General features: G+C 38.6%; 1 protein-coding gene across 8 annotated transcripts in view; it reads right to left on the bottom strand.

Annotated features, from left to right (window-relative positions):
* The window catches only part of Orc5 (origin recognition complex subunit 5), a 168,336-nt gene that overhangs the window by 101,251 nt on the left and 39,127 nt on the right, over positions 1-27,958 (bottom strand). For 4 of the 8 annotated variants that reach the window (XR_008214291.1, XM_052719865.1, XM_052719868.1 and 1 more), the window contains exons 12-13: positions 26,695-26,805; positions 11,560-11,672 (exon numbers count right to left, since the gene is read on the bottom strand). Coding sequence is in view for 5 of the 8 variants with exons in the window: in XM_052719865.1 (XP_052575825.1) it covers positions 11,560-11,672; positions 26,695-26,805 (224 nt within the window). In the remaining 3 variants the exon portion in view is untranslated. Of the gene's footprint in view, positions 1-2,095; positions 2,912-11,559; positions 11,673-20,994; positions 24,653-26,694; positions 26,806-27,958 lie in introns of those variants that run through there. The other 4 variants (XR_008214289.1, XR_008214290.1, XM_052719864.1 and 1 more) reach the window with 3 other exon arrangements.

Genomic DNA, 27,958 nt, shown 5'->3' with positions numbered 1-27,958 from the left:
AGCAGTATACTAAGGAAGGGAATGTGTGAAGGAAGCTACTCACTCATAACAACTAGGACCCAAAGACAGAGAAGAGGTTAGACTCTCAGGATCACCTTCAAGATCTCACTTTCAGTGACCTAACTTCTGCCCTTTATGCTGAAGGTCAAAGGTTCTACTGCCTTGCAATAGAGCTTCAGGCTGGAGACAAGCTTTTAATGATGCTGTGGCACTTATCCCAACCAGGGCAATGAAAAGACAAGAGGTGCAGAGAGGTTAGATAACGTGACTAGTGCCACAAAGCCACAGTGATATAGCTGGTTTGGCCCAAGGCAGTCAGACTTCATAACTCCAGGGCAAGTCTTTACTTCAGCTTTATTATGGAGACTTGATCCTTTTGTGACTTTCAGGCTTAATGAAGTGTATCCTGGTGTGCCATTGCCCTTTCCAGAGCTGTTGAAAAGAACTTCCTCATCTATGAAAGCTGGTCAGGGATTGAAATGACAAGGAAGGAAGGAAGGAAGGAAGGTGATCTTTAGCTGTGTGGCCTGCTCTTGGTAAATTAAGGAGTGTATAGTTAAAGATTTACACACACACACACACAAAAAAAAAAACCCTAAAAACCCACAGCTTAGTAACTTTCATCATGTACCACTTACAATACTTTTAGACTAGACCGAGGTAGAGTAGGCAGTATAACGTAAGTTGCCTCCTCTCTTAACAGAAGTATCTGGCTTACCAGCTGTTAGTATTCAGAACCACCCCTTGGGGACCTGCCCAGCGTCCTGAGGTCATCACCCCTCCCCCCTTTTCCTTCTTCCCTCTTACCATAAGGTTGTGCACACTTCTGCTTTTCCTCTTTCCCTCTTTTTTCTCTCTCCTTCTTTCCCTCTTTTTCTCTCTCCTCTCTATTCCCTCTCCCCTCCACCTTTAATAATAAAAATTTCCATGTGGATGCCATGTCTGCACAGTGTGATTAACTTTCCACCATGCTAGGCTGCCGCCAGCCATGTCTACATGGCCGGCCTCCTTGGCCACCTGCCACAGGGCATCTTGGCTCAAATCCGCCAAGGCTTCTCACACACCACTTTACAAAACTAGCTAGTATAATTCTCACTGTTATATTTCTTCCTATAATTGGAGAAATATATCTTCCAAAGAGAAGATTTCATTTGCAGATGACCCTTGTTAAAATGCTAATATGTGTATTAAGCTCTATTAGTCTTCATTTAAATAAAGTGATCACATTACTGATTCACTTAGCAAAGCTATTAGAAAGTAAATTACAAAATAGCAAACTTCTGAAGGCCCAATCAGGGCAGGGACATGTAACTAGGGTATTGTGGAGAAAGCTACTTCTAGGGCTGGAAATATGGCATGAGATGATTCAGGACAAGAAATGTGCTGTATAGGAGACAGGTAACCAGCTGCCATGAGGAGCAATGGTATCTCCCACCAGAAACTCCGCCCCTGTCTCTTCTTATCCTCAGTTTCTTATCTGCCAATTGTTCCCCTTTCTGGTATCTGTTTCTACCTCACACTTCAACTTGATCATGACAGGTCACTCAGCACCTGTCCCAGGAGGCATTGCTCTGAATGGTTACCTAAGGGCTGTCTATTCTCCACAGATCTCTGCATTTGGAAACCCACATGTGGATCTGTATTGTGCACAGCTCTTCCCTGGTCCTGCCTTCTCCTAACACCCTGGAAGCAGGGAAAGAACTTCCTGGAAGAGGGTGACAAAGCACACTCACTAGCTGTCTGTGGGTAGTACCTTTGGACTGAAAAGTTTCTATCTTACATAGTAAGGCAAAAAGCAATTTCACTCCTCCTCTCTCTACTCCTTACCTCAAAATAAAAGTGAGAGGGAAACGACTTGCTTTCCTTGAACAAAAAAAAAGTGTCAGAAAATCATTACATAAAAAGGCTTCCTACCTAGGAATGCCAACTGTGAGAATTTTTCTTCAAAAGATGGAATGGAGTAAACTGCCACCAAAACTTAAACTAGATTATAATTAAGCACTTTAAACTTGTCTCGTTTTCAAGTATTCAACGGTAACAGAAAGCTACTTTAAAAATATGAACAAGTAAGATAGTCAGAACCAAAGCACACGACTAATGTAAGAGGAAGGATTTTATTGTGGAGCTTTCAAAAGCTAACAATTTAAAGAAAAGGAAAAGGAAAGAAAGGAGAGGGAGAGAAGGAAGGAAGGAAAACAATATGCTGGTAAAAAGTCAGCTTGGGTGGTTAACTGTGAGAGTGACCAGATAAGTCTTATATAAGCACTGTCAGGTTAGCAAGCAGAGCTAGACATAAAACTGGTGTGTGTACATTCGAACAAGCTACCTTGTATTTGAGAAAATTAGGATAAAAAGATAAGCATATACAGCTTAGGTTTTAAAAAATAACATATTTGCAAGTATGATCTTTTAAAATAGTGGCCTTAGGAAATCTGCTTTGGCAAGAGACTTCAAGGGTTCCTGTGGAGAGGAAGTGAAAAGGCTGGGCATATAAACAAGGGCTGCTGGCACATTCAAAGCGCAGGGGATAGTTCATAGAGCAAAACACAGTCCTAAGTAAATGGGTTTCAGGCAATTTCAGTGTTAAGATAACATCATTAAGAGTAGAACAGATTGTGTGCAAACCCTGCTGTTTATAATTAACACATTGCTTCCAAATACTCCCGGGCCCCTGGTAAATAGTCTTCTGCTCACATCTACCCAGACCAATCAGAGTATTTTCATCAGATTCCATGCTGGGCCAGCACCTGTTTGGACAAATCCAATAGAGCCAAAGAACTCCTTTCCCTGGCCAGCTAAGTAGCTGGATGAACACAGCTTGGCTTAGTCATTGTCACAGTGTCCATATGGCTTTGAAGCTTGTTTTCACAAGAAATCATACAAGTATTTTATTATGTCAAAGTTCACTGTCCTAGAAACAAAAACAGATAGTATGTTAGCACCCTCACCCTCTACTGTTCAGCTTCGTATGACTGCAAAGCATGTGGGAAGTAATTTACAACTGGATGATGCTGTCAGATGCACCAGGATAGGGCTGGCATGAATTTTTTAAATATAATGGAAAACACAATTTTTAAACCATTTTTTGACCAAATAGAAAGTTAATTTTACTTAAAAACAAAGTTAGAGCTCCTCAACATTTGGTATTTGAAGTATATTGTAGAAAGTTTAGATTGTATTTGAAAGCCACTTGCTTCCTGCCTAATAATAAGAATAAAGTAATTAGAGATGCAAAAGTATTTAAATCTTGTTTGCTTCAGAACACTGTTCATCTTCCAAAACACCTGTTTTATCCTCACATAATGCACAGCTCATCTGTCCTCATTTGTAGCTTTGATTATCTTCAGTCTTTTAACAGCAGCTGACCTGTATGCACATTTCAACTAAATCTGTACGATCCAAGAATATGATACAACAAATGACGTCGATGTGTATTTTTATACTCTATAGCAGGCAGAATAAAATAACAGAGGAAGAGACATATAATTATTTTCTTTTCTCCAAACTCATTCTTCACTATAAATATTCAGACTTGGAGGTTTATTATTTGACTAAATGGTCAAAATAATTAGATATAATGATCTAGCAATAAGTATAAAATTAAAGCCTTAAGTATTCAGTTCTGTAAAAATAATCATCCATGTGAGAACAGCCTTTTATAGTCACTAATTGCACATTCTTATTTATTAAACTATCACCAATTATTCTTTTTTGTCTATCACTTTATAATACACTTTCTAAAAAAGTTTCTACACAAATGACACATCAAATATTTTTTTTAAATATGGATAGGGAACTATAGATACTGCTTTTGAAAATACATTTAAAAATAGTTCAAATTGTGAGATGCTCTGCTTCTGTGGTACCCAACATTAGACTGAAGACTGTCATTATAACAGTGCCTCCCTGAAAAACACCAAAACTTTCTAAGTAGCATAAAGATATCCTGTCACCATCAGCAGTGACAAGAGTGCCAAAAATGCTAACTTAAAGTAAGCTCTCCCTTGCACAGATGTGTGTGACATCACAACACTTCTCTATTTTCATGTCCTTTTACTTTCCTCTCAAATTTACTGGCAATAAAGTCCCAATTAAGATGATGTTAAAACAAAACAAAACAAACAAAAAAAAACCAAGCAAACAAAAAACCCTTTTCAGCCAGTAACCTGATTCATCAAGGGTCTTGAGAGAAACCAGATATACGGTAGGCTACAATTCCTCATCCACAAAAAAAGAGATATATTTGTACACCTTTTTGAACACATTCCCTCTGATGGCTTTGAATTTTAAGGTTTTAATTATAAACCAACAGAGTAAAATGGATTTAATACCCCCCCACCTTTTTTTAGGTCTAGGTAAAAACAAAAAGTTCTGAAGAAGTTAAAAACAACTCAATTACAGCATTGGAGGCTCTCTATATTCCAAAGCCGTACTTAAAAGGATCAATATGAAGACACATCTACATACTAAGAATAAAAATGTACAGAGAGAACACAGAATCACAACTGTGTTACAGTTACCACTGAAAAATGTTCATCTAATGGGCTAGTACTAGAAAAATGCATAGAAAAATGAAAACAGATTAATTTGTGATAGGACTCTTTTATACGTTTCAGTAATAATTTGTATGGCTATAGCAGTTTATGCAATGAAATTTTAATAGAATAAATGGTATGATTTAAACACCCTAAGCAACTTAAAAGCAGTCATTTATAAAAGATTAACTGTATTCCATGTCTCTACTCTGTCAGTAAGCCAGCACCAAGAAAATCAAATCATACTGTATAATTTCTTTTTCTTAAAGATTTATTTAGGAATGGGTGATGGCTCAGTGGTTAAGAATATGCATTGCTCATGCAGAGGACCCACGTTAGAGTTCCAGCACCCACACCTGGTGGCTCACAGCCTGTATTTCTGGTTTCAGGGAGACCCAATTAAAAACAACAGATTTATACTTAGTGTTTACAAAGCCCAGAAGAAAGCACTGAATACCCTGGAATGGAAGTTACAGATAATTGTGAGCTGCTAGCCATGCTGGTGCTGGGAACCAAAGCCAGGTCCTCTGCAAGAGCAGCAAATGCTCTTAACCACTGAGCCATTGCTCCAGTGTCCTTGTCAGAATTTTATACCCCAAAAAACAACTAAGTGACCAGGGAATTGAATGTGTAAGATCACTACTTTATACAGCATTTACTAACCAAGGTGTTCAAATACTTGTATAGTTCCCCCAGCCCTCAATAAGCAGGTGACCTGCTAACTGATCCCCATATGCATCTTCTGAAGCAAGTCAGAATTGGACAGCATAACCACAGAGGCAATATCAAACACCATGCTGCAAGCAACTACAATAACTGCTTACAGGGCAAACAACCCATTTTAAAGAAAGCTTTGGTCGATGGCAACTGTACACATGTGTTTGCTTTTGGCTTTTCTTGAGTTTAGATACACAATAGACATATATAAGTACAGTTTTAAGACTCCGGATAACATCTACTGAGTGCAGGAGGTTCTGTTTCCCATGAAACATAAACTATTTTCTAAAGGAAGCAGCTAGAAAAACATAGGAAAATACAATGTGGATGACAATTTCTTGTAATTCTTTTTATATGTATGTATATGTGGAATATATGTATATATGCAGGCTTGCATGTGTACCTGGAGGCTTGAGATTGACACTGTGTCTCCCTTGATCAGTTTCTACTTTACTCACTGAGGCAAAATCACTTGCTGAATCTGGACCTCACCAATTCTAGCTCTGCCCAGACATCCTGTCCCTGCCTCTCATGGGCTGGGATTACAGGCAGCTGCCACATCTGCCCAGCCTTAACCTGGTTCTGGTGGTCAGAACTCTTGTCCTTAATCTTGTATAGAAACATTTTATTCACTGAGCCATCTCCTCAGCCCTCCTAGGGGTAATTCTTAACTCAGAATTGAGAACAGAACTAAATCATGTAACATACTTAAGGATTTAGTTTTATCTGTATCTGTCAATTCTTTTACTACAGAAAAGACCTTTTTCTCATGCTTTCATACTTTGTGGGTAGTTCTGAGTTTCGCTTCTTTTAGTAATCTGGTTTCTTAAAAACACACACTTCTTTTACAACCTTGAGACATGTGCAGTGTCTGCCCCCAGGGAGAGCTGCACACCTAACTCTCATCTCACAGTAAGACCACTCCACAGACCCCTCCTCAAAAGCTCCTTGGAGGTAAGCTCTCTTCATTCTCTACTCCACATTCTGATTCCTTTTTGGAAGCACTTTCCAGTGGCTTTTCTAACCAAACCTTTCCACTGTTCTGGTCCTCTATGTCTTCAATGAATCTCGCTTCTCTCATTCTAGGCATTAACTAAAACATGGCTCTCCCTGAAGGGCACAGTTTTCTCTTCAGTTCTTGCTAATGAAGCTCCGTCTCTCTTCTATATGCCAGACAGTTCAGTCAAGTGAAGTTGGTGTCCTTTTGTAAAAACCCTGCCCTTGAGACCCAGACCATCCCAGTCACCACCCTTCTCTCTACCTTGTTACCATTTCCTAGTCACTGAATAAATTAGCACCTAGGCTTTGCATCCTAAGACCTGTAAATTCACTGCATATTTGTCTTTTCATCTCTAATAAATATACTGAGAAATATCCTACCTCTCAAAACATACCCTCTGAGATGTTATTTGTTTCACTTCGGGTATCTGGGGCACCTAGGGTAATTAGGCTACAAACGCCTTCATTTTATTCTGACCCACAGATACTGAGCATTTATGCACTAGACATAAAACTCTTGGTTCCAGGCTGCTTTGCCTTCCTTTCTGTCCAGCTCAGACTCCACGGTTCATCACGAGCTCACTTGCTAGCATCTACTGAACTCATCTGGCAAGACCCCAATATTATGTGATTTCAATTATTATTCTTTGCAGCCCTGGTATCTAGCATATGGAATGCTGCTGGAAAAGATCACAGGCCTCACAGATTGATGCCACTGTAAACTCAGGGTCAAGAATTTCAAGCCCTCTCAGCATGTTCCTTTTTCCTGTGAGCACTGGCTTCCATGCACATGGCCGTTGATTCCAACATTACACACTTTTCTCAAGCTGCTACTAGCTCTGCTTTAGTCACAATTTCTGCCTCCTCCTTCATGGAGAAAGCAGAAGAATCAGGCGAGAATTTCCTCAACTTTTTGCTGCCAAACTCAGCACCTGACTCTATGCTGTTCTACTCTGAGGCCAGAGCACAGTGCTGTCCCATCTTGGGCTCTGTCAACTCCCTTCTACATCCCAGGCTTACATAGTGCTGCAAAGATTTTGTGTTTTAAATTATCCTTTTTGTTTTGTATCATTAACTTTCCTCTATTTTCTCCTCAGCATTTAAATATATTCATATCTTCAAAGCACAACTAACTACTTAAACACACACATGCTGCACCTACGTCATACTTGTTTCTGTATCTCGAAAAGCCTAATACTATGTTTACAGTGGGATCATGAATGCTAAGTTCATGAAAGAACAAAAGCTAAACCTGTGCTTGCTGCATCTACTTTCTTATCAACACGATTTAAATGGACTGGAATGTGATTCCACCCTATCACACCACTCCAAGTGCTGACACTACAAATGAGTGCTCCTCCTGAGATCAGAGGACTCTGATCACTTGCTCCCTTTCCTTAGTCTTATAGACATGTGAGAGTTCCTCACACATGCAACTCTATATAACTACTTTATTCACTTATGATCTACCATGACCTCTTCCCTACTCTTTCTTTTCTTCAAAAGTAAAATTCTTAAAAACTGCACAGTATTTTTCCTAAGAGAATAAATTACTGATCAATCTAATAATTTGTTCTTTGCTATTTTGCTGGCTAGCTGTTATTGTTTTGCTCAATTAGACACAAACTAGCATGATCAGGGGCAAGTCTGTAAATTCAAGGCCAGCCTGATCTAAGACAGAGTTCCAGCACAGCCAGGACTACACAGGAAAACCCTGTCTCAAAAACCAAACAAAACCAGAAAGAAAACTCACCAAACCCAAGCTCAGAACCCCAAACCCATCCTGCCCTACCCATGCTTTCCCCTCCAGTCTCACTGGCTTCCCTCTGGGGTTCAGATCACCCTACTTCACTGGGGGACCTCCTGGATCTTATCCCTACATCACCTTACTTGCTGAACATGGTGGCACACACCTGTAAACACAGATCTTGGGAGATGGAGATAGGAGGATCAGGAGTTCAGTCAATCCTTGCTAAATGGCAAATTCTAGCCTGAACTACACGAGACACTGTCTCAAAAACCAACTAGGTCTGAGCTCAGCTGTGTGTCACTGCCTTACACTCTTCCCCAGCAGTGCTCTAGCCATGGTGGGACAGGCCTGTGGTCTCAGCACTGGGGAGCTAGAGGCAGGAAGGTCAGAAACTCAAAGCCTTCACCCACATAGTAAGTTTGAGGCTGGTGTAGGAAACATGGGATCATTAGACACAAACTGGTGTAGTCTGGGAGGAGGGAAGCTCAACTGAGAAAACGCCTCCATCAGACTGGCCCATAGACAAGTGTGCAGAGTAATATTCTATTAATGATCCACTGATTGATCTGTCCTGGGTGGTGTAAAGAGCAATAAATGACTCATGGAAAGCAGAGACGACCCCCTGCCACATGGTCTCTGCATGAGTTCCTGCCTCCAGGTTCCTGTACTGCTTGAGTTCCTGCCTTGCTTTCCCTCAGTTATGGACTAGGCTCAGGACTGTGAGCCAAATAAACCCTTTCCTCCCCAAGTTGCTTTTGGCCATGATCTTTCTCACAGCAACAGAAAGCAAATTAGGACAGTCGTAGATGCCCGAAAGTAGGACCATCTACCTCCCTCTGATAACTCCCTGAAGGTAGGACCATCCACCTCTCTCTGATAACTAGGGACTTCTTCCTTCGCCCACACCTCAGTTTTGAATGAGACTGTCTTTTTCACTCTTTCTTGTCACCTCTGAAACAAGTCCATATGCTTTCCTCCTACCTAACGTTCTGTTGCGATTGGAATACACGAGTGTCTGCAATATTGACACAGTACACACTGACATGACAGCACTGCACTAGCCTGATGACAGGGCAGCTACAGACATGAAGACATTCTGAACTTCAATTCCATTGACTGATTTTCAGAAAGATGAAATTTAAGCTGGTAAGCATATTATAAATCAAAATGGCATTTTCCCAATTGCAGAGGAAGTGGTGGGGATAGCTATGATACGTCTGAAAGGGCTTAAGAAACAGACATTCACACTGAAATAAAAAGACTATATGATGAACAGAGGTGGAGAAAACTGCACACAAGAACTGGGGAAGCATAAAAACTAGAAAATGCAAGTGTGGCTGAAGTGTGAGTCCACAAGGGTAAGGGCCATATAATATAAGGAAAATACAGAAGATTTGCTACTAGAACAGTGAAGTTAAATTTTTATAGATCTTCCTGATTGTAGTGAAGGCAGTGGGTTATAAGGAGATAGGAATAGAAAGAAAATTAATTAGGAAGCTACTAAAGAATGAGGAAACATCACGAAGTGATATAGTCACGGATTTGTGATCTATAAGAGACTATAGACCTAACGGAACAGTGAGCAGACATGGACAGTATGTATACTGGGTGGTTTTGTGTGTCAAGTTGACATAAGCTAAAGTCATCAGAGGAAGGAGCCTCGGCTGAGGAAATGCCTCCTTGAGATCCAGCTATAAGGCATTTTCTCATTTAGTGACCAATGGGGGAGGGTCCAGCCCACTGGGTGATACCATCCCGGGGCTGGTGGTCCTCGGTTCTATAAGAAGGTGGGCTGAGCAAGCCATGGGAAGCAAACCAGTAAGCAGCTCCCCTCCATGGTCTCTGCATCAGCTTCTGCCTCCAGGATCCTGCCCTGTTTGAGTTCCTGTCCTGACTTCCTTCAGTGATGAACAGCAATGCTGAAGTGTAAGCCAAGTAAACCCTTCCTCCCCAACTTGCTTTACAGTCATGGTGTTTTGTTGCAGCAACAGAAATCCTAGTTAACACAGTATAGAAGAAAAAAATGACAAGATCACTCTCAAATTCTAGAGCTCTGCAGCATGGCCAACTGCAGGACTGACTGCTGAAGCAGGAAACACTGGGAGGAAAGTCGAATCTTTCCTGCTGGTGTGTGGAAATAGGTGAGAATTTCTGAGTTCAGTCTCAAGTTAGACTGTAAATGTCCAATAAAGGTCAAAACTGTGAAAAATCAAATGGCCTTTAATAATAAGGGGCATTACTGATGGTTGCTGAAGATGCAGGTGCAGCTAAAATTGCCTCGGAAGGAAATGTACTATGAGGAAAGGCACCAGGATCAAGCCCCCAGGAACAGCTCCATTGAAAGGTCAGGTGGGGAGAACAGGCTGGCAAATGAACCTCAGGGAAACCAGTGGAAGAACAAAGAGAAATACTGGCACCATGCAATCATGGTTTCTAAGAGAACAGCGCTTTAAGAATAGAGTGGTCAGTGGTGTCAAGTGCCACTGAGAAACAGTCTGAGAGGAATGAGCTCTAGGGAAATGGAGGAGGAAGAATTACGAGCACAGGTGAAGAACTCCTTAGGTAGGGAGGGTCCCTATCCCTACCATATACACACAGGAAAGGAAATAAAGCCGATGGCTTCAATAATTTTGTGAATGGAACATAAAAAAAGGGAACAGAGACATTGTGATTAAATAAAATCAAGAATCTAGTAGGCATGAGAGAATGCTATAAACTGCATGCTTTCTTCCTCAACGCCTAAACTGCTGTAGCTGGGAACCTGAAGCAGGGTCATCATTCCTAAGGAGAATAAGGAAGCAGATGTAGATTACCAGTCTTGAAGCTGGGGACAGTGCAGTATGGGAGTGGGAACAAAGAGGTCACTGAAATGATTTTGGAAAATGAAAGTCTTGAAGGATTTGGCTTGGAGAGAAGAAATTGCTGCCACTAGATAGCTGCAGGGGCAGTAGTATTTACACAGTCAGGTTTAGTTAAGGAAGAGAACTGGAAGACAGTTGTACCTCACAGGATGGAAAGAGAAACAGGTCAAGTCAGCACAAAAAAGCATAAAACGTTACCCACGAGTAGAAGAGAGCAGATGTGGGAAGGGGGTGTGTTTACAGTCTAAAGTGTCATGTTTCAACACATATGAGCTTTCATAACCAGTCATCTCCTTTTTTTTTTTTTTTTGGTTTTTTGAGGCAGGGTTTCTGTGTAGTTTTGGTGGCTGTCCTGGATCTCGCTCTGTAGACCAGGCTGGCCTTGAACTCACAGAGATCTGCCTGGCTCTGCCGCCCAAGTGCTGTGATTAAAGGCATGCGTCACCACCACCCTGTCCTCCAATCATCTCTTAAATCCCACCTTCCAAAAGTATTTCAATAATTTTATTTCTGGCATCTAACTTTATATCCTTGGTAAATCTGACTAGAGGCTATTACAATGGAACTTATTTATTCTTGGCACTTAAATGATCTCTTCTTGTTTAAATGACTTTTTATTATTTAGAAAGGATATTCTTATTTAGCACATCATCTGCATAGTGGTGACATTTTGCATTAATAGATAATCTAAACTTACCGTGCAATAGCTCTGATGAAATCTAGTGAAACTGTGCATTTGTACTTTGGTCCATCAAGCTGATCGTCATGACCAACTAGAGTTAACAGCTGTAGAGTCACTAGGGAGGTAATCTAAAATTGAAAGGATATTTTTATGAGAAAATTTAATGAGATTAAATGATACCTTTATTTATTTACAGTGCTACTAATAAAGATATAAATGAATCCACAAAGAATACAAGTATTTTAGGCTTTGTACACTCAAATTTGTATGTATGTTTAACATCCTAGTTAACAATGAAGGGTACTCATTAGAGAGCTCTAGTGTGGTAACAGATGATTCAAAATATTTATAGCATTTTCTCATGTAAACATCATTTACCTGTGTGCAGATTCAGGGGTGTGTGTGCACATGCGAGTGCAGTTGAGTGTGCATGCATATAGAGGCCAAAAATAAAGTCAAGTGTTTTCTGTTTTGTTTTTCTTGAGACAGGGTCTCTCCTTTTAGAACCCAAGGCTCATCTGTTTGGCTAGTTTGGTAAGCTAGTGAGCTCCAGGGATCTGCTTGTCTGTCTCCTAGGCTCTGAGATCACAAATGTGTGCCATCAAGCTCTGCTTTTCATGTGTGATGATGATCAAATCCAGGTCTTCATACTAGCAAGCACTTTTCTAGAGACAGCTCTACATGGCAGACGTTTCTACACAAGGAAGCTCCTCTGACTGCTCCAGCATACATGCCTAGGCATGCATAAGACAGAGATGAGACTGTTTTCCTATCCAGCTCTTGAGGAATCAGTGACAAATCTGACACCCAAGAAAGAGACACACAAGAGTCATTCCTATCATTACACTCCTAGAAGCAGAAACTGATTTATACAGCCTCTAGTTCCAGCAAGAAAAAGCAACAGAGGAAAGTATATAGGCTATAAATTAACATCTTAGAAGGATTTAATCTTTGTTGGAGAAAAGCTCCCTAAACAAAAACAAGCCATACACTCCTCGAACAATGTAATCTATTTTTAGCACTATCTAGTTTACAGAAGGCTTGTCATTCAATTGAGTTTTGAATTACCCTGAACATATTTCAGAATCAAATACTTTGTTAGGCTTACAGAGTTTGGTAAATGATAACCACAGCAGAAGAAATTTCCAGTTCCAACAAGATGACAGATTCAGATACACTGCTTCTCCCTGTTGAGTACAACTAGAAACCTGGATATAGTATAAGGGTCAACCAAGGAGGCTGGGAAAGGGGAAAGGACAGTGGACAATGCAGAGACACCAGGTCTGGAGGAGCAATACAAAGGGGAAAAGATGGAAATTCTTTGCAACAGTAAAAAGGAAGCCAGGTCTTGCACAGCTGGTGTGCAAGCCAGGAACGCAAGATTCATGGCTTTATTCTCCCTATGGATAGAAGATGGTGCTGTGAAAATGAACTTAATGATAAGCCTGTGTCTGGCAAAACTATCATTTGCAAATGAAATGGAAACAGACATTCTTAAACAAGAGAAAATTAGAGAATCTGCCACTGGCAGACCTACCTTTAAAGAAAAGCCAAGGGAAATTCTTTAAACAAAAGTCTAAAAGGAGCATTGAGCATCAAAAAGAAAAAATAACAACAGAGAGCAGATAGGTAGAAAAAAGCAACAGCTCCTTATGAGTCTAACATTTGATTAAAAATTATATAGTTGGAATTTTTGGGGGGTTGCCAACCAGCTCCCAAATATTGACATGGAGACTTATTATTAATTATAAATGCTTGATCTTAGCTTAGGCTGGTCCCACTAGCTCTTTTAACTTAATTTAACCTGTTTCTATTCATCTATATTTTGCCTCAGGGCTTTTTAAAATTTTTTAAATCTATCTTTCATTCTGTATGTCCTGTTTTCCTGCTTCCTCTATGTCTGGCTCACTGGCTCCTAGTTTTTCCCTCTCTCCCTCCCCCCGACCTCTCTCTCGCTCTCTCTCTCCCTCTCTCTCTCTCCCTCCAAGATTCCTCTTCCTACTTATTCTCTCTGCCTGGAAGTTCTGCCTATACTTCCTGCTTAGCTATTGGCTGTTTAGCTTTTTATTAGACCAATCCAGTGTCTTAGGCAGGCAAGGTAAACAAATGCAACACATCTTTACAGAGTTAAGCAAATATTCCATTCCACAACAAAACTGTAACAGCATCATATATTCAAGGCATTGCTACTTAATAAGTGTAAATGTAAAGACCTAAGTAGAAGAGCAAGTGAATAGCTTCATATAAAACCATGCACACCAAATTTCAGAGTAGCTTCAGTTATAAGAGCCCAAACAACAACCTCCACCAACCACCTCCAAACTAAAACACTTAAATAACTTCTATGTCCAATGGGCTCATGGTACAATCACATCACATAAAATTAAGCAATAAAAACAAAGGGGCTAAGGAGACTGCTCAGTGAATGAAGTGCTTGCTTTTAACAAGCATAAGGAACCTGACACCTAGTTAGGATTCCCCAGCATCTACATAAAAAGCTGGCAAGGCAATGTGCACCTGCAATCCCATCTCTGGGGAATGTGAAGAAAGGTGGATTCCAAGAGTTTGATGGCTAGCGCGTCTAGTCAACTAGTGAGAGAGCTTGCCTCAGAAAATAAGGTGGAATGACAGAGGAAGACACCTAACAATGACTTCTGGCATACACACCTGCACACAGGCACAAACAAACTACTGATATATGAAAGGTAAATCTCAGCTCCCACACACTGGGGAAGGAAAGGAAGATTTAAGGGTACAGCTATCAGTGGAAAATAGGGCAGGCAGATCCTTATGATGATAAAAATGGTTTGTACCATCACTGTGGTGATAAATAGACAAACCTACAGAGGGAAAAAATTTCCTTAACCAAAGATGCAGAGATGCACATAAAGATGAACAGATGTACAGGTTGGAGGGGTAGTGTCCCCAGGGTTTGATCCTTAGTACCAAAACAAAACAAACATTTTAAAAAGCAACACCTCTGCCCCCTAAACAACAGTAACAAGCATAGACAACCCCAAACACATAGAAAATGATTACATGAAGAGTGGGGAAACTGGAATAAGATCAGTAGACTGCATCAATCCCAACTTCTTGACCATGATACTTTTGGCTGAACATTTTGCAAAATGTCTCTGCCAGGGAACACTAGTGAAGGGCACATGGGAAGACAGGGTCTGGATCACCTTTTACAACTGTAGGCAAATGTATAATTACCCAGGGCTTGTAGTCAAAAGTTGAATAAAGCAAATATAAACACAGATAAGGTGTTCAGAAACTCTACAAACCTTTATCTTTATTTCAAAATGTTTATCTATGAAGCTACAAAAATCTTTTAAAATTAAAACATATTGGGCCCATATTCATCAGGATTCTTTAAACATTCTGATACAATATGGCCTTAAGTGGGGAAGCCAGAGAAGGCAATTGTTTCAATAGTGATGAACCACTGGAGTAAGTTTTTAAACATTATAGAAAGATTATCTCCTTAAAGGAATACCATTAGTTATGGTTTTGAAGTCTAGCCTCAAGGAGGTCTTGCAGTTAACAGTTCCATGCTATGAGCCCATACTGGTTTTCACAAATTTATCAGAGACCGGAGCAGGCAAAACATTATTTCTTTATACTGTAGGAGGATTATAGTGTAACCCTACCCTGAGTGGTTCCCGCCCCACCCCCAATTCTTAACTTTTATTTCTATTCTTCAAAATGACAAAAGTTTTATTTTTGTTTAGTAGCTATACAAACCACTTCCTTCTAAGTATATAAAAAGAAAATTTTTCTATGGTAAAAATAATTGCAAAAGAAAGTTCTGAGGGCTGGAGAGATGGCTTGGAGGTTCAAGGAATTTGCTGCTCTAACAAAGGATCCGGGGTTCAATTCCAAAGACCACATTGGGTGATGCACAACCTGTAACTCCAGTTATAGGGACCACACTCTGTTCTGGTCTCGGTATGCACAGTAGCATGTATATACATAAAAAAAACAAGTCTTTAAGAAGAAAATTTGAGCTAGCTCATAGGATATGGAAACCTTAGAAAGCACACCATAAAAGATGATGGGCATTTTCAGTCCCCAATAAGCTACTCAAGGCCAACTATTAAGTTCCACAATTATGTAATGTGAAAGTCCATATATGCCATCTTCTAGGTTTACTAGAAACATTTTAGAGTTCTTACAACAAAATTTCAAGTTAAGCATTTCATGTTCAGACTACTTTACATAATAACAGTGTTTAGCCAAAATAATGTCTGACTTTAAGTGATGACTACTGAAAAATGGTTTGCTAAGTTGTCTACTATTGTTTAAAAAAAGTCCCGTGTTAGCCTGTTTTATCTTTTCTTCTCTTTCACTCTTTCTAAAGTAAATGTAGATGTAAAAGGGTATTAACTCATTCCTCAGGACCGAATCAAGGGCATGCAAAGAGCTAAGAGAACTATCTACTAATACTAGTAACCATAGGACATACATGGCATGGACAATGGAATGTGTCACTTATCTGGGCTCTCTGCAGCCCCTGTGCTAGGTGCCTAAATTTCGCTAGGCCTCACAATTTCTGCTAATTAAGTACTAAAAACAGCTCTTTTTCCAGATTCAGAAACAGCCAGCCAGGCTGGCAAGCTGCTGATGCTGCTGAGCGAAGAGCAGAAGAGTACTGAGTCAGAATGTTATGGTTCTAATGTTTGGTGTCTTACGCATCAATCCCTACCTTATTCCTTTGAGACAGGATCCCTCACTGAACCTGGAGTTAGATTGGTGGCTGGCACACCCCCAATGATCCTCCTGTCTCAAGCCCAACAGTGTTGGGGCTATATGAACTTGGATGACCACATCCATCCTTTTGCATGGGCACTGACATCTGAACTCAGGGTTTCTGGCTAGCACAACACATGGTCTTACCCCTGAACCATCACTCCAGACCTAAATGTCTTACTTTATCTCCTAAGTGCTTAACTGTGTTGTCATCGATGGTTTTTCTCAAAATAAAAGTTCTGTCTTTTCCCCTTCTACTGTGGGATGGTCTGTATGTCAAATGTGTTGCTGATTGGTCAATAAATAAATCACTGATTGGCCCGTGGCCAGGCAGGAAGTATAGGCGGGAGAAGGAGGAGAATAGGGCTGGGAAGTGGAAGGCTGAGTGGGGGGACACTGCCAGCCGCCATCAGGACAAGGAAGATGTAAAGTACCGGTAAGCCACAAGCCACATGGCAAGGTATAGATTAATGGAAATGGATTAATTTAAGCTGTAAGAACAGTTAGCAAGAAGCCTGTCACGGCCATACAGTTTGTAACCAATATAAGTCTCTGTGTTTACTTGGTCGGGTTTGAGCGGCTTCGGACTGGCGGGTGAGAGAGATTTGTCCTGACTGTGGGCCAGGCAGGAAAACTCTAGCTACATCCTTCGGTTCAGGGATATATAAAAATTTCTATAAATTAGAAGCATCTTGCTAACAAAATGAATAGTATTCACCTGGCTATTTTGGAATTTGAGCACCGTTTTTACTCTATTTTACCTTAAAGTAATCTGATTAAAAACTGAAGTATTCTGTTATTTGCTGTGTCATGGATAGAACTAAAGGATATTAGTTCGACAGCCAAGCATAAAAAGACAAATACTGCAAGTTCCTTATCATATATAAAAGCTGGAAATTTGATTTTGCAAAAGTAGAATGCAGAATAAAAGTCACATTTATGCTAGGAAAGAAGGCCAGAGAAGTCAGATAGCAAGTACCAAGATCTAGCTAGATAGGAGGAATGGCTTTATCATCATATGACACAACAATTTCATCAGGTACTGTATAACGAACTAGAGATGAGTACAAAGGTTCCTAACACAAACAAATGGTCAGCATGGAAGGAAACAGATGCTTACTGCCTGGATTATACACTGGACATACTAAATTACCACATTATATCTAATAAATGTGCAGAATTATGTCAATCAAAAGTAAAGTCTTTAATATTAAAAAACTTAAGTATATAATCCTTTTCCTTTAACTAGCTTCTATGATAAAAAATATTCACAAAGAAAATTTAAAAATGAAAATCTCTCTACAATGTTTTGATTCATGTCTTAAATGGAGCCATGCACATTATTTGCTTAGTTCATCTCCACTGTGTTGTTATTGTGTGCCTTGTTCTCACTCCTGAGGGAGATGAGCTGATTATTTCGATCTTAACAATAGGAGTTCATGTAGCACAGTGAGGATTTTTTTCTTAATCTGAGAGGCAGTCACTAACAAGCTTCAGCTGGAAATGCTTAATGTAAAAACAGTGTGAACCTGTTCCTGGGCTAACAAACTGTTCTTCCTGCCAACAAAAGGAAATCAATTTACAACTGTAATTAATTTTAACAGGCTCATTATTTTTATACTTTTATATGATAGCATATAGATCAAGTGATTTATGAAATACCCCACATTTTAACTGTTCTGGAAAAATTGTATGATTTAAAACACATTAAATTATTTAAATAAACTTAATATTAAGTGTCCCCGAGTGAGTTCCACACAACTCAGAAAACACTATAATTGGTTTGGTATCAGAGGTTGTAGTGGTTTGTGGCATAAATCAGTTGTTTGGCTTAGACTTTTGCGCGCACGCACACACACACAGGAAGCACTAGGAAGAGATGGGCAAATACTATCAGAGCTGTTCGGTTTGAAACATTCACTGCTGGTTTTGTGTGTTTGTTTTACCTCCAAAAGGAGAAGCATACTCAGGTAACCAAAAAAATGGTGTGTATTTTTACACAAAGGAACTAAAAGAAATGCCTTTGTCTCTGGAAATGGTTGGAAACCTTTAGTGGCTGGGAGGATCCTAAGTACAGATAAGGAGAATGGGAAGTCATTCATTTAGGGACATTATGTATGAAAAAGTCTACACATTCAGGAAAGCTGGAGAAAAATACACAGTAAATGGCAGCAATCAGACCAGTGTTCTGTTAATGATATAGTGAACACAAGTATCTGATCCTAGAGAAGGGATCGAACTAATAGCAAATGGGGTAAAGTGTGGACTTACTGGGCAGACCATGAAGCATAAACAGTGACAGAACACTATGTGCCAAGACAAGAAAAGTTAGTATGACATCAGGAACAGCTTATCATGAGTGGGATGGAGGAGAAACAAAGTGGCAAATATTGGGTTAGACCTAGCAGAGCCTTACAAGAAAGGGTATGCAATGGAACACTGGTTCTTCAGATAATGTAACTCATTAAAAAGTATAAGAAAAAAAAGGAAAAAGAAAAGAAAACAAAAAGATCAAACTCAGTTGTAAGGTTTGTGCTGGTGCCTTTATAGAAAGAGCCTCGAGCCAAGGAGCCCAGACAGGAGCTGGTGAAGGACTAAGTTCTGACGAAGCCCATGATGCAGGACAACTGTAATAGTGCTAAAAGGAATAAAGCAGACTTAGTATTTAGGGGGAAGCATATTGGATATGGTCAATTAAGCAGGATAAAGGAAAAACTCAGAAGCTACTTCACCATTTGCTGAAGTAAAATCTAGAAACATTGTTATTAATTTTTTTCCTACCTGTGTGTCACATTAACACACACAGACACACACTCAGAAGATGGTGAATCAATAGATTACCAGTTTTACTTTATTTTGTTAATGTGCAAATTTGTTTATTTTTATGACCAGTTTTAAGATTTAAGGCTGAAACTCCACAGGAAAGTTTTAGGGAATGATCTGATTTATCATACCAGTGTAAGGTTTATTTGGAATATGCAGATCAATTCAGATTCAGTCATTAATTTGGATGGAGAAGTTGAGATACAGGGATATAAGAAGATAAGGGATATAAATACACAGTCCATATACCATCAACATTTAAGCAGCATCTGATACCAGGGAAATACATAAGACAGTTGGAGAGAAGCTCTCTTCCTTATTCTCAACGATCACGAGTTTGTTCACCTACCATTCTAAGAATTCAACTCACTATCAACATGCCAACCTGTCTGAAGGTGAAGGAGCAATTAAGTTCTCCAAGTGACTTGGGCCCAAGAACCCTAATTTTCTGTCAAGGGAAAAGACAGTTTTCCTGCAGTAGCATGTGTATGAATGGGCAACAGCAGGTTGTGAATGTGCATGTGTTGTAGGTCTATGGATGCCTGGTGTGGCCAATCTCCTCCAAAGAAGGAATTCCAATGAGCTGCATACTAAGTTGTCATGGGAAACTCCCTTAAGCAGCACCAGTTCTTCTATCATATATTTTCAAGTGCTTTAAAATGTAGCACACACACATTTCCATAGTGGAGATTATCCCCAGTAATTTTCTCCCTAACCCGTACTTATTCAAACTCCCTTTTTTCTTTAAAACAATCTAGTTCTAATGTATAAATTTGCCTATATATAGTCACTATAGCAATAGTGTGGAATTTCTTAAATATGCATTTGCAAGAAAATATCCATACAAACGTCATGGTTTCAACCCAAAATGCACCATGTTAAATAAAGTGTATCTGTGTTGAATACATTCCCCAACTAAATATAAATAATGGATAAACATTTGGCATATTTATCAGAAGCAATACTATGTTCTGAAAAAAAATGGTTATAAAATATTGACAAGAAATAAGACACCAATGTATTATACAAAAGTAGAGAGCATAATTTATGTAGTTTTTTTAATCCCTTAGCATTTTACATGTCACCATGAAGCAATGGTTCTATTTTTCTAGGAATCAGTAAAAACACCTCGAGTTAGACTGCCACATCCACAAAGGTAAAGTACTTATGCTGAAGAAATTTAAAAGAAGAGCAGGAAAAAAAAATACAGTTCTTTTACAAATGATGACAAGAAAAACATTTTATCCTGCACCAGTAGCATAATGGTAATGAACAGTATTAGCATTCCTAATGCCAAGAGTGCAGCTAGTGGAAATCATTGGTCAACTTCACCATTTCCAATCATAAAGCATCCCCAAACTGCTTTGTTTTTTTTAACCTTCTGAGACCAGCACCTACTGCAGTGGTGGGATTGGTAATGCACCCACACCAGGGCAAGCAGTAGGTTTCAGAACCTCATCTGCTGCACCAGGGGAGGTGTGCATCATGGTGGTGCTCTCAGCTGCTAAAGAAGAGCCAGCCTCTCTCAAACAGCATCCCTGTTGACCTACACATCAGCAAAGTGGATATTGAGAAAGCCTCTCCATTACCCTGTATGGAGTGGAATGCCACACAAATCTGTTGTGGCTCAGGAGAAAGGGAAAAAAGATACTGTAAGATTAGGAAATGTTAGCATTTAGTTATTTTCTGTGATTTACATAAATTCACTTGAATAGCACTGAGCACTTCAGTGAGGAATGCTGAGACATGGAATCCTGCCACAAGCCAGGTGAAGCAGAGAAATAACAAAGAGAAAGCTTTACAGCAGTCTAGTACCAACAGAATCTAGTACCAACTGTCTCCACTAGACACATAAAAGGCTGCGGAAGCGACAGACACATTCATTTCCTCTTTATTTTCTTCACCCAATACAGTGCTTGAAGTGTAGCTGACACACATATCTATTAGATGAAATTTTAAACAAAGAAAAATTCAATTACAAGCAAGGAAAAGTATTGACTTTGAAATCTAATTCAATTAAAGTAAACTTCATATGCTTTAGGACAGAAAAAAATATTAAACAACTCCCACCTTTATAAAACGGAAATGAAGCAAACACAACGCATGCCCATCTGTATTTGAAGGAAAATGTCAAAACTCTGGTTTTAGTAAAATAACATGCTAGCGTCTCTGAGCAGCAGAGAACCCATCCTTGCAGTTACGAGAGCGAGGGATGGAGCACCTGCTCAACACTCTGGTGATAAAAAGTCAACCTCCATTCTACTTTCTGAGCTCCTATTTAGCTAATAAAACACGTCAGATGAGCAGAAATCTTAAGGTTATTTAAACACGATTACTGAACATTTGGGAGAAAAGATTAAGCTTTTAATAAAAAAGCAAATAAATGTAAATATATCCCAACACAAAGGATAATGTTAATTAAATACAGAGAAGGTAGAAATATCTATTTTAAAAAATAAAATTCACATAGTAACTCATGCTCTAAAATGTTTTCATTTTAAATATTTTTATTAAATTCTGTACAACTCATTATGTACAATCACCCAGAAATTGTACATTACTGAAAATATAACTTGTCAGCATGGTGTATGAAACTGTTTTATAATAATTAGGTGTTTCCTTACCTTTCAACAGCTCCTTTCTATTAATTCCTAGGAAATCTTTATAATATAATAATAAAATAACTGTCATGTTAAATAATTACATGGAAAAATGATAAATTGTTTTAAATTTATTTTTCAAAAATTATGTAAACATGTACAATTCAATGTCTCTATTTCTTACAAATTTTTTTCCTTTTCACAATCACTTTACAACTTTGTAGCAATGATTTTAGAAATAAACTAGCAATGTCATCCTTTGGGGAACGTGACCTAACATTTTAAAATAAGTGAGGTATGTGGCAAATGTAAAGAACTGTACTTGTACTCCTGCTTTAAAAAACAAAGTAGTCAAAATTTTCCAAACAAGTTCATCATTTTTCTTCAAATAAGGGAAAAGGAAAAAAAAAACACATAAAAATCATAATGTGGTTTTAATATGCTTCTGGAAAAAAGATAACTATATTTTATCTTTTAAGATGGTTTTTCAAAGTACCATCTCACTGAACTAAAAATTGTGAGGACAATGCCTATGAACTTTACGCACACATGCAACCAAGAGAAGGAGACCAGAACAAACTCCAGGGAAAGTCTGTCAGCCACAGCATTCACCAAGGAAAGCCGCACTTAATGAAAAATTTAAAACAGACTCATGATAATGATTAAAAGGTATATAAGGATAAAAATTAGGTATGACTGATATCTAAAAGTCTGAAATATTTAAAATGTTTTTAAAGTTCAGTAAAGCTGAACGTTCACACATTTTAAGATGTTGAATGTGCTGCTACTACTGTCTATTCATCTAGACACCAAAGCATCAGTGAGTGAACTCACAATACCCATGACAATGATCAGTATTACTATCATGAATTATCCTTAGACTTCAAAAACTTAAGTCTTCCTTAATATGTTATTTTTATAGTTTCAATATAAAAGTGATCTAAATGAAATAAAATAACAAGTTTTTCTTTGTGATAATTTTAAATGTATATAAATGATCAATTGTCATATGAACATTTTTTTATATATAAAGTGTTAAATCAAGCTACGAAATAGCATCTTACTATAAAATAAATCTTTAAGATAATAAATAGAAAAGTAATATATTATCATCTCACATAGACAAACAACCTAATTTCTTACCAATCATACTTACTTTTCATGAAAGGGCATTCACATGCATGAATACACATAGCACATACTTAATTCCTTCAAGTCATTTTGCCTTCACTCAAACAAACCAAATGTGAAAAGTTTTAAAATCCCTTCTTTTTAAGTATCAGAGACAAAATTAAATTAAAGTTGGTTTCTACTGCACCTTGAAGCGACAATGCAACAACACTGCCATCTAGTGTTCGTAAACATAAGAACTTCAGTACAAATGGACTTAGAACACTACTGTGTTTAAGTTAATTTTACATTGGTGGGTAAGTGTACATTTGACAGATGGATAAAAGGAGAAAGAAAAACAGAGCAGGGCATTGAGAATCACTGCCAACCAAATGAAAGGGGAATGTGAGACAATCTCCTTTGGGATGTGATTCCCACCCTCCAGATTTTATTCTTCAATATAGCACAGTTTTTCTTTTCTTGGATAATCTATTGACCAAGCAAAAGTAAAGATCAAATCCTTAAGTTTAGGTATATCTATCCCCATGTTTTCTTCCACCTTTTATATCTTAATAGTTGGAATGACCAAGTTACTAAAAGATTTTATAAACAAACATTCATTTATATGCTTTAAATATTGTAAACACCAAGTGTTAATGAGAAGAAATAACAAAAAGGTCAACAACTTTCACTGCCAAGAACAGTGAAACAATTTTACTTCTTCACAGATAAAATTTTACACACCTTTACACACCTTGGGCAAAGCTGTTTCTAACTACATTAGTACCAGTAATGTACACACAAAGAACATTTAGTAAATATCTACATCAGAAACCTCTGTTTGTAACTGTCTTATTTTTCCTTAGAGAGTCAAATTTTGAAGAGTCTATTTCTAAACAAATAAGATGCCCTAGGAACTAGAGGCACAGTCCACGAAGACTGTGTGGGAGGTAGGTGGGGGTGGCACTCGGAACAGTAATACTAGCACTAGTGTTACACTGATGGCCACAGGGACCACTACTATTATGAGACAGCCACATCCACTGCCAACCAAGCTCCTACAGGTGACATTGTTTAGCTTTTGCTTAGTTCCAGAACTTTGTCCTACTTTCCTCTCTCTCTACATCTTTAAACTGCATCCATTCCTAATGTTTTTCTTTTGCAAATGAAACTGATTTCATTACGTTTCCTTTTTACACAATGACTATTAAGTAAATTAGAAATACTAAACAACAACAACAACAAAACAACTTGGCTCATTCTTTCCAGGCAAGCTCCATTCTGCACCTTAGCTGCCACGTCTTTCTTACAGCCTGCCCAATGAAGAAGTAATCATTGTCTTCTTAAAGCCTCTTAAAAGCAGTATCAAGTATTCGTTTACAACCTTTTAATACTATTTTTATGTAACAACCCCCCCTCCCCCGCAACAAATAAGCTGCAAACTCCCAAAAGGAAATTTCTAAAAAAAAAAAAAATCACCCTTAATTATCCTTGTTTGCTTCTCAAAAGGGTATTTTGGGGGCATCTAAGAATTATAATCACATACACTGTCAAGTTGTTTCTTTTCTGTTTGGAAGTCATCTTTCTCTAACTTCTCTTCAATACAAGCTGAATCTGTTTAAAGATAGTAGCTCCTGATGTCCAGTTACCGTCGCAGTAGAAACAAACAGAAACCATGTGGCTATACGCCGAAAGTCACTAGCAGTAATGGAAACTGGACCCGTGGTGACACTCGGAACTCAGATGGAAAGGGGGACAACACAGCAAGGTCTTGTCTCCACAGAAGAATCAAGCAGCAAGGTATAACACAGTCTTGTGCTTGACTAGATGATGATCAGAATTTCAGACACGGCAAGTTTTAAAATTATAGGGAAAAAATCTCTTTTAACATAGATTAAAACTGAATTAAGATTTTTTTAATTATTGGCACTTGATTATTTATAGAGCATAACTGACTAGAATACCTTTCAACTGCACACTCAATGTACATACTAATATTCTATAGATGCTGACTTTCTAACAATGATATAGATCCAATTTCAAGACTGCTGAGATTACTATCTATTTTTGGTACCTTAAGTCTTATTTAATGAATTAAAAGCTATCATCACATTATATCTGTGATGTAATGACATCTGATTCTGAGATGAGATGTCTGACATCCATTCTGAGATCAAATTTATAGTGACGGACTTATGATGTAAATTTAATTATTTACATATTACCAACTACAAAACAAACTGCTCACTACATATCTGGCATGACTATATTCTGAGATGCCAGTTACATCATTTTGCCTTTAATATTCATAATACATGCCGAGTCTTTCTGAATCATTTAAGAAATCTAAGCCCAGGATTTAGCTCAGTGGTAGAGCGCATGCCTAGCAAGTGCAAAGCCCTGGGTTCGGTCCTCAGCTCTGGAAAAAAAAAAAGAGTCTTTATTTTCAGGCAGCGGTGGCGCACACCTTTAATCCTAGCACTTGGGAGGCAGAGCCAGGCAGATCTCTGAGTTCGAAGCCAGCCTGGTCTACAGAGCGAGATCCAGGACAGGCTCCAAAACTACACAGAGAAACCCTGTCTCAAAAAAACAAAAAAAACCCCAAAAAACAAAAACAAAAAAACCCACAACCTGGGTAGTAGTGGCACACGCCTTTAATCCCTGCACTCGAAAGGCAGAGGCAGGTGGATCTCTGTGAGTTCAAGGCCAGCCTGGTCTACAGAGTGAGATCCAGGAAAGGCACAAAGCTACACAGAGAAATCCTGTCTCGAAAAACCAGAAAAAAAAAAAAGAAAAAGAAAAAGAAATCTAATATGGCTATAGTTATGCAATTTTCTTTAAATGTCAATGGAAAAAAAAGACACCATAACTAGTTAAAATAAAATTTCCAAAACCGAAATCCTCATTTTCTACTTCTGGGTTTATGCTGCCACCTAGTGAAATATTAAAAATTTAGTTATTCTGGAAAACAAACCAAATAACAAAAAGGGCCTATCAGCCTGAAAAGTATATATATGAGAAATAAAGACATTATACATCACTTTCATACACACTTAAAAAGTTTTCATTAAATCATGCTTATATATTATAAGTCATCAATTTAATCAAGACACTTGTTTAACAGCAATGATTTTTAAAATTCCTTTACTAAAAAAAGAAAAAGAACAAGAAACATTAAATTGCTTTTGTCATTAGCTATACTTGTAAATTCTGTGATTACCTCTGGAGAGCTTGTGTTTGGAATTTTCAATACAGCTGCCCCTCAGCATCCTCAGGAGGCTTGGGTGAAGGGCTCCCAGAGATGTCAAAGTTGAGAATGCACAAGCCCCATGTACAAAACAGTATATACTCACAACGAACCTCATCTCCCTATTACTTATAAAACATAACTTAATGTAAGTGCAACAGAAGCAGATATTACACTACTTTTTTTTTTTTTTGGTTTTTAGAGACAGGGTTTCTCTGTGTAGTTTTGGTGCCTGTCCTGGATCCCACTCTGTAGAGCAGGCTGGCCTTGAACTCACAGAGATCCGCCTGGCTCTGCCTCCTGAGTGCTGGGATTAAAGGTGTGCACCACCACTGCCCAGCTACACTACATTTTGTATTGAATAATAACAAGAAAAGTCCTGCACATGCTCAGTACAGAAGCAAGTCATTGTTTTCTTTTTCTGATTATTATTGGTTGAATCAATGAATTCCAAACCATGCCATACAAGGGGCCAACTGTACTTACCAAGAACAGTATTCATTGTCCAGTTAAAATATTAGCATTTACTGAGCAAGCACCTATACCCAGATCTCCACCAACCATACTACCTGAAGAACTGACTGGAAATGGTCACAAAGACCCTAGGATGAGGCCTACCTGGGAAAAGATATTTGCTGCTGGAGCCACTCTGCTGTCCACAATACTGTACAGTATTGCCAATAATCTGTCCAGTGGAAATGGTTTTGGTCCAAGGAGGTGATTGCTTGTCTGTAAAGAGAACATGAAACTTTTTCTTATACCACAACATATGATTTCTACACTATAAATACCCAGTAGTAATATATTTATATTTTTTCTCTCAAACACACTAACAAATTTAACCTACAGTCCTTAAAACATTGCCCGATCTCATGATTATCTTTTGCCATGTTTATTAGCATCCGTTATACACAATAGTGGGTTTCATTATGACATTTTAATACACAGATAATGCATGCTGATCATTTTCACACCCACCCACTACACTCTGTTGTCACCCTCCCAGGCCTGCAGATCCTCTTCTTCCTATCTAGCCTTCCTTTACATCTGTTAATTGTGTTTACCCAGTGAGTTTCATTGTTACTACTTACAGGAGCATAGGCAAGGGGTTACTGGGCATAGGCACCTTACCAGTGGCTACACCACTGAAGAAATGTCTCTCCCTCCTCCAGCAACTATCAATTGTCTATAAATCCCCAGGCAGGGGAGCCAAGACCCCCACCAACTCCATGTTGAAGGGCCCTATCTTGTGCAGATAATGCTGTTATCTTTTATAAATTACTAAAAAAAATTTCTCTGTATCAATAAACATGAAAGAACTCAGCCATTTGCAGTCTTGAGCACTGCTATCCTGCTGCTGATTTTGCCAAATGATTTTTCAAGAAAATGTATAACCAAAACTAAGATTTTTCTTTGTGTGTGTTATTGTTGTGCATGTGTGTGTGTGTGTATGTGTGTGCCTGAATGTGTGCATGTGCACCAGAGAGAGGCATGCAGGTGTCTGCTGAGGTTCATGAGGCATTGGATTCCCTAAACTGGGGTTACAGACAATCTTGAGCACCATCTGGGTTCTGAGAGATGAACCCAAGTGGTCTGCATGAGCACCAAGTGCTCTTAACTGCTGAGCTATCTCTCCAGACCCCCAAACCAGGCTCTTAATTTCTGGACTAGAGTATATACTACTTAATTCCCACCATTCCTCTTCAGACCAATTCCTTGAAAATACACTGCTCAACATTTAGTTGACACAGTTTCAAAAAAGTTAAATACAGTTTAACAAAGTTCGACATAGTTTTAAAAAGATTGATGATTCAAAGTACCATCTTAATTTAGGAAAGTAATGAAACTCTCTCATTAGTGAATAAGTTGCCAGCCTAAAATA

The sequence above is a fragment of the Peromyscus californicus genome, unplaced genomic scaffold (assembly GCF_007827085.1).
Source record: "Peromyscus californicus insignis strain IS unplaced genomic scaffold, ASM782708v3 Scaffold_6__1_contigs__length_162567912, whole genome shotgun sequence".
In the NCBI taxonomy this organism is placed as follows: domain Eukaryota; kingdom Metazoa; phylum Chordata; class Mammalia; order Rodentia; family Cricetidae; genus Peromyscus; species Peromyscus californicus.
This window is presented reverse-complemented; position numbering and strand designations above follow the sequence as displayed.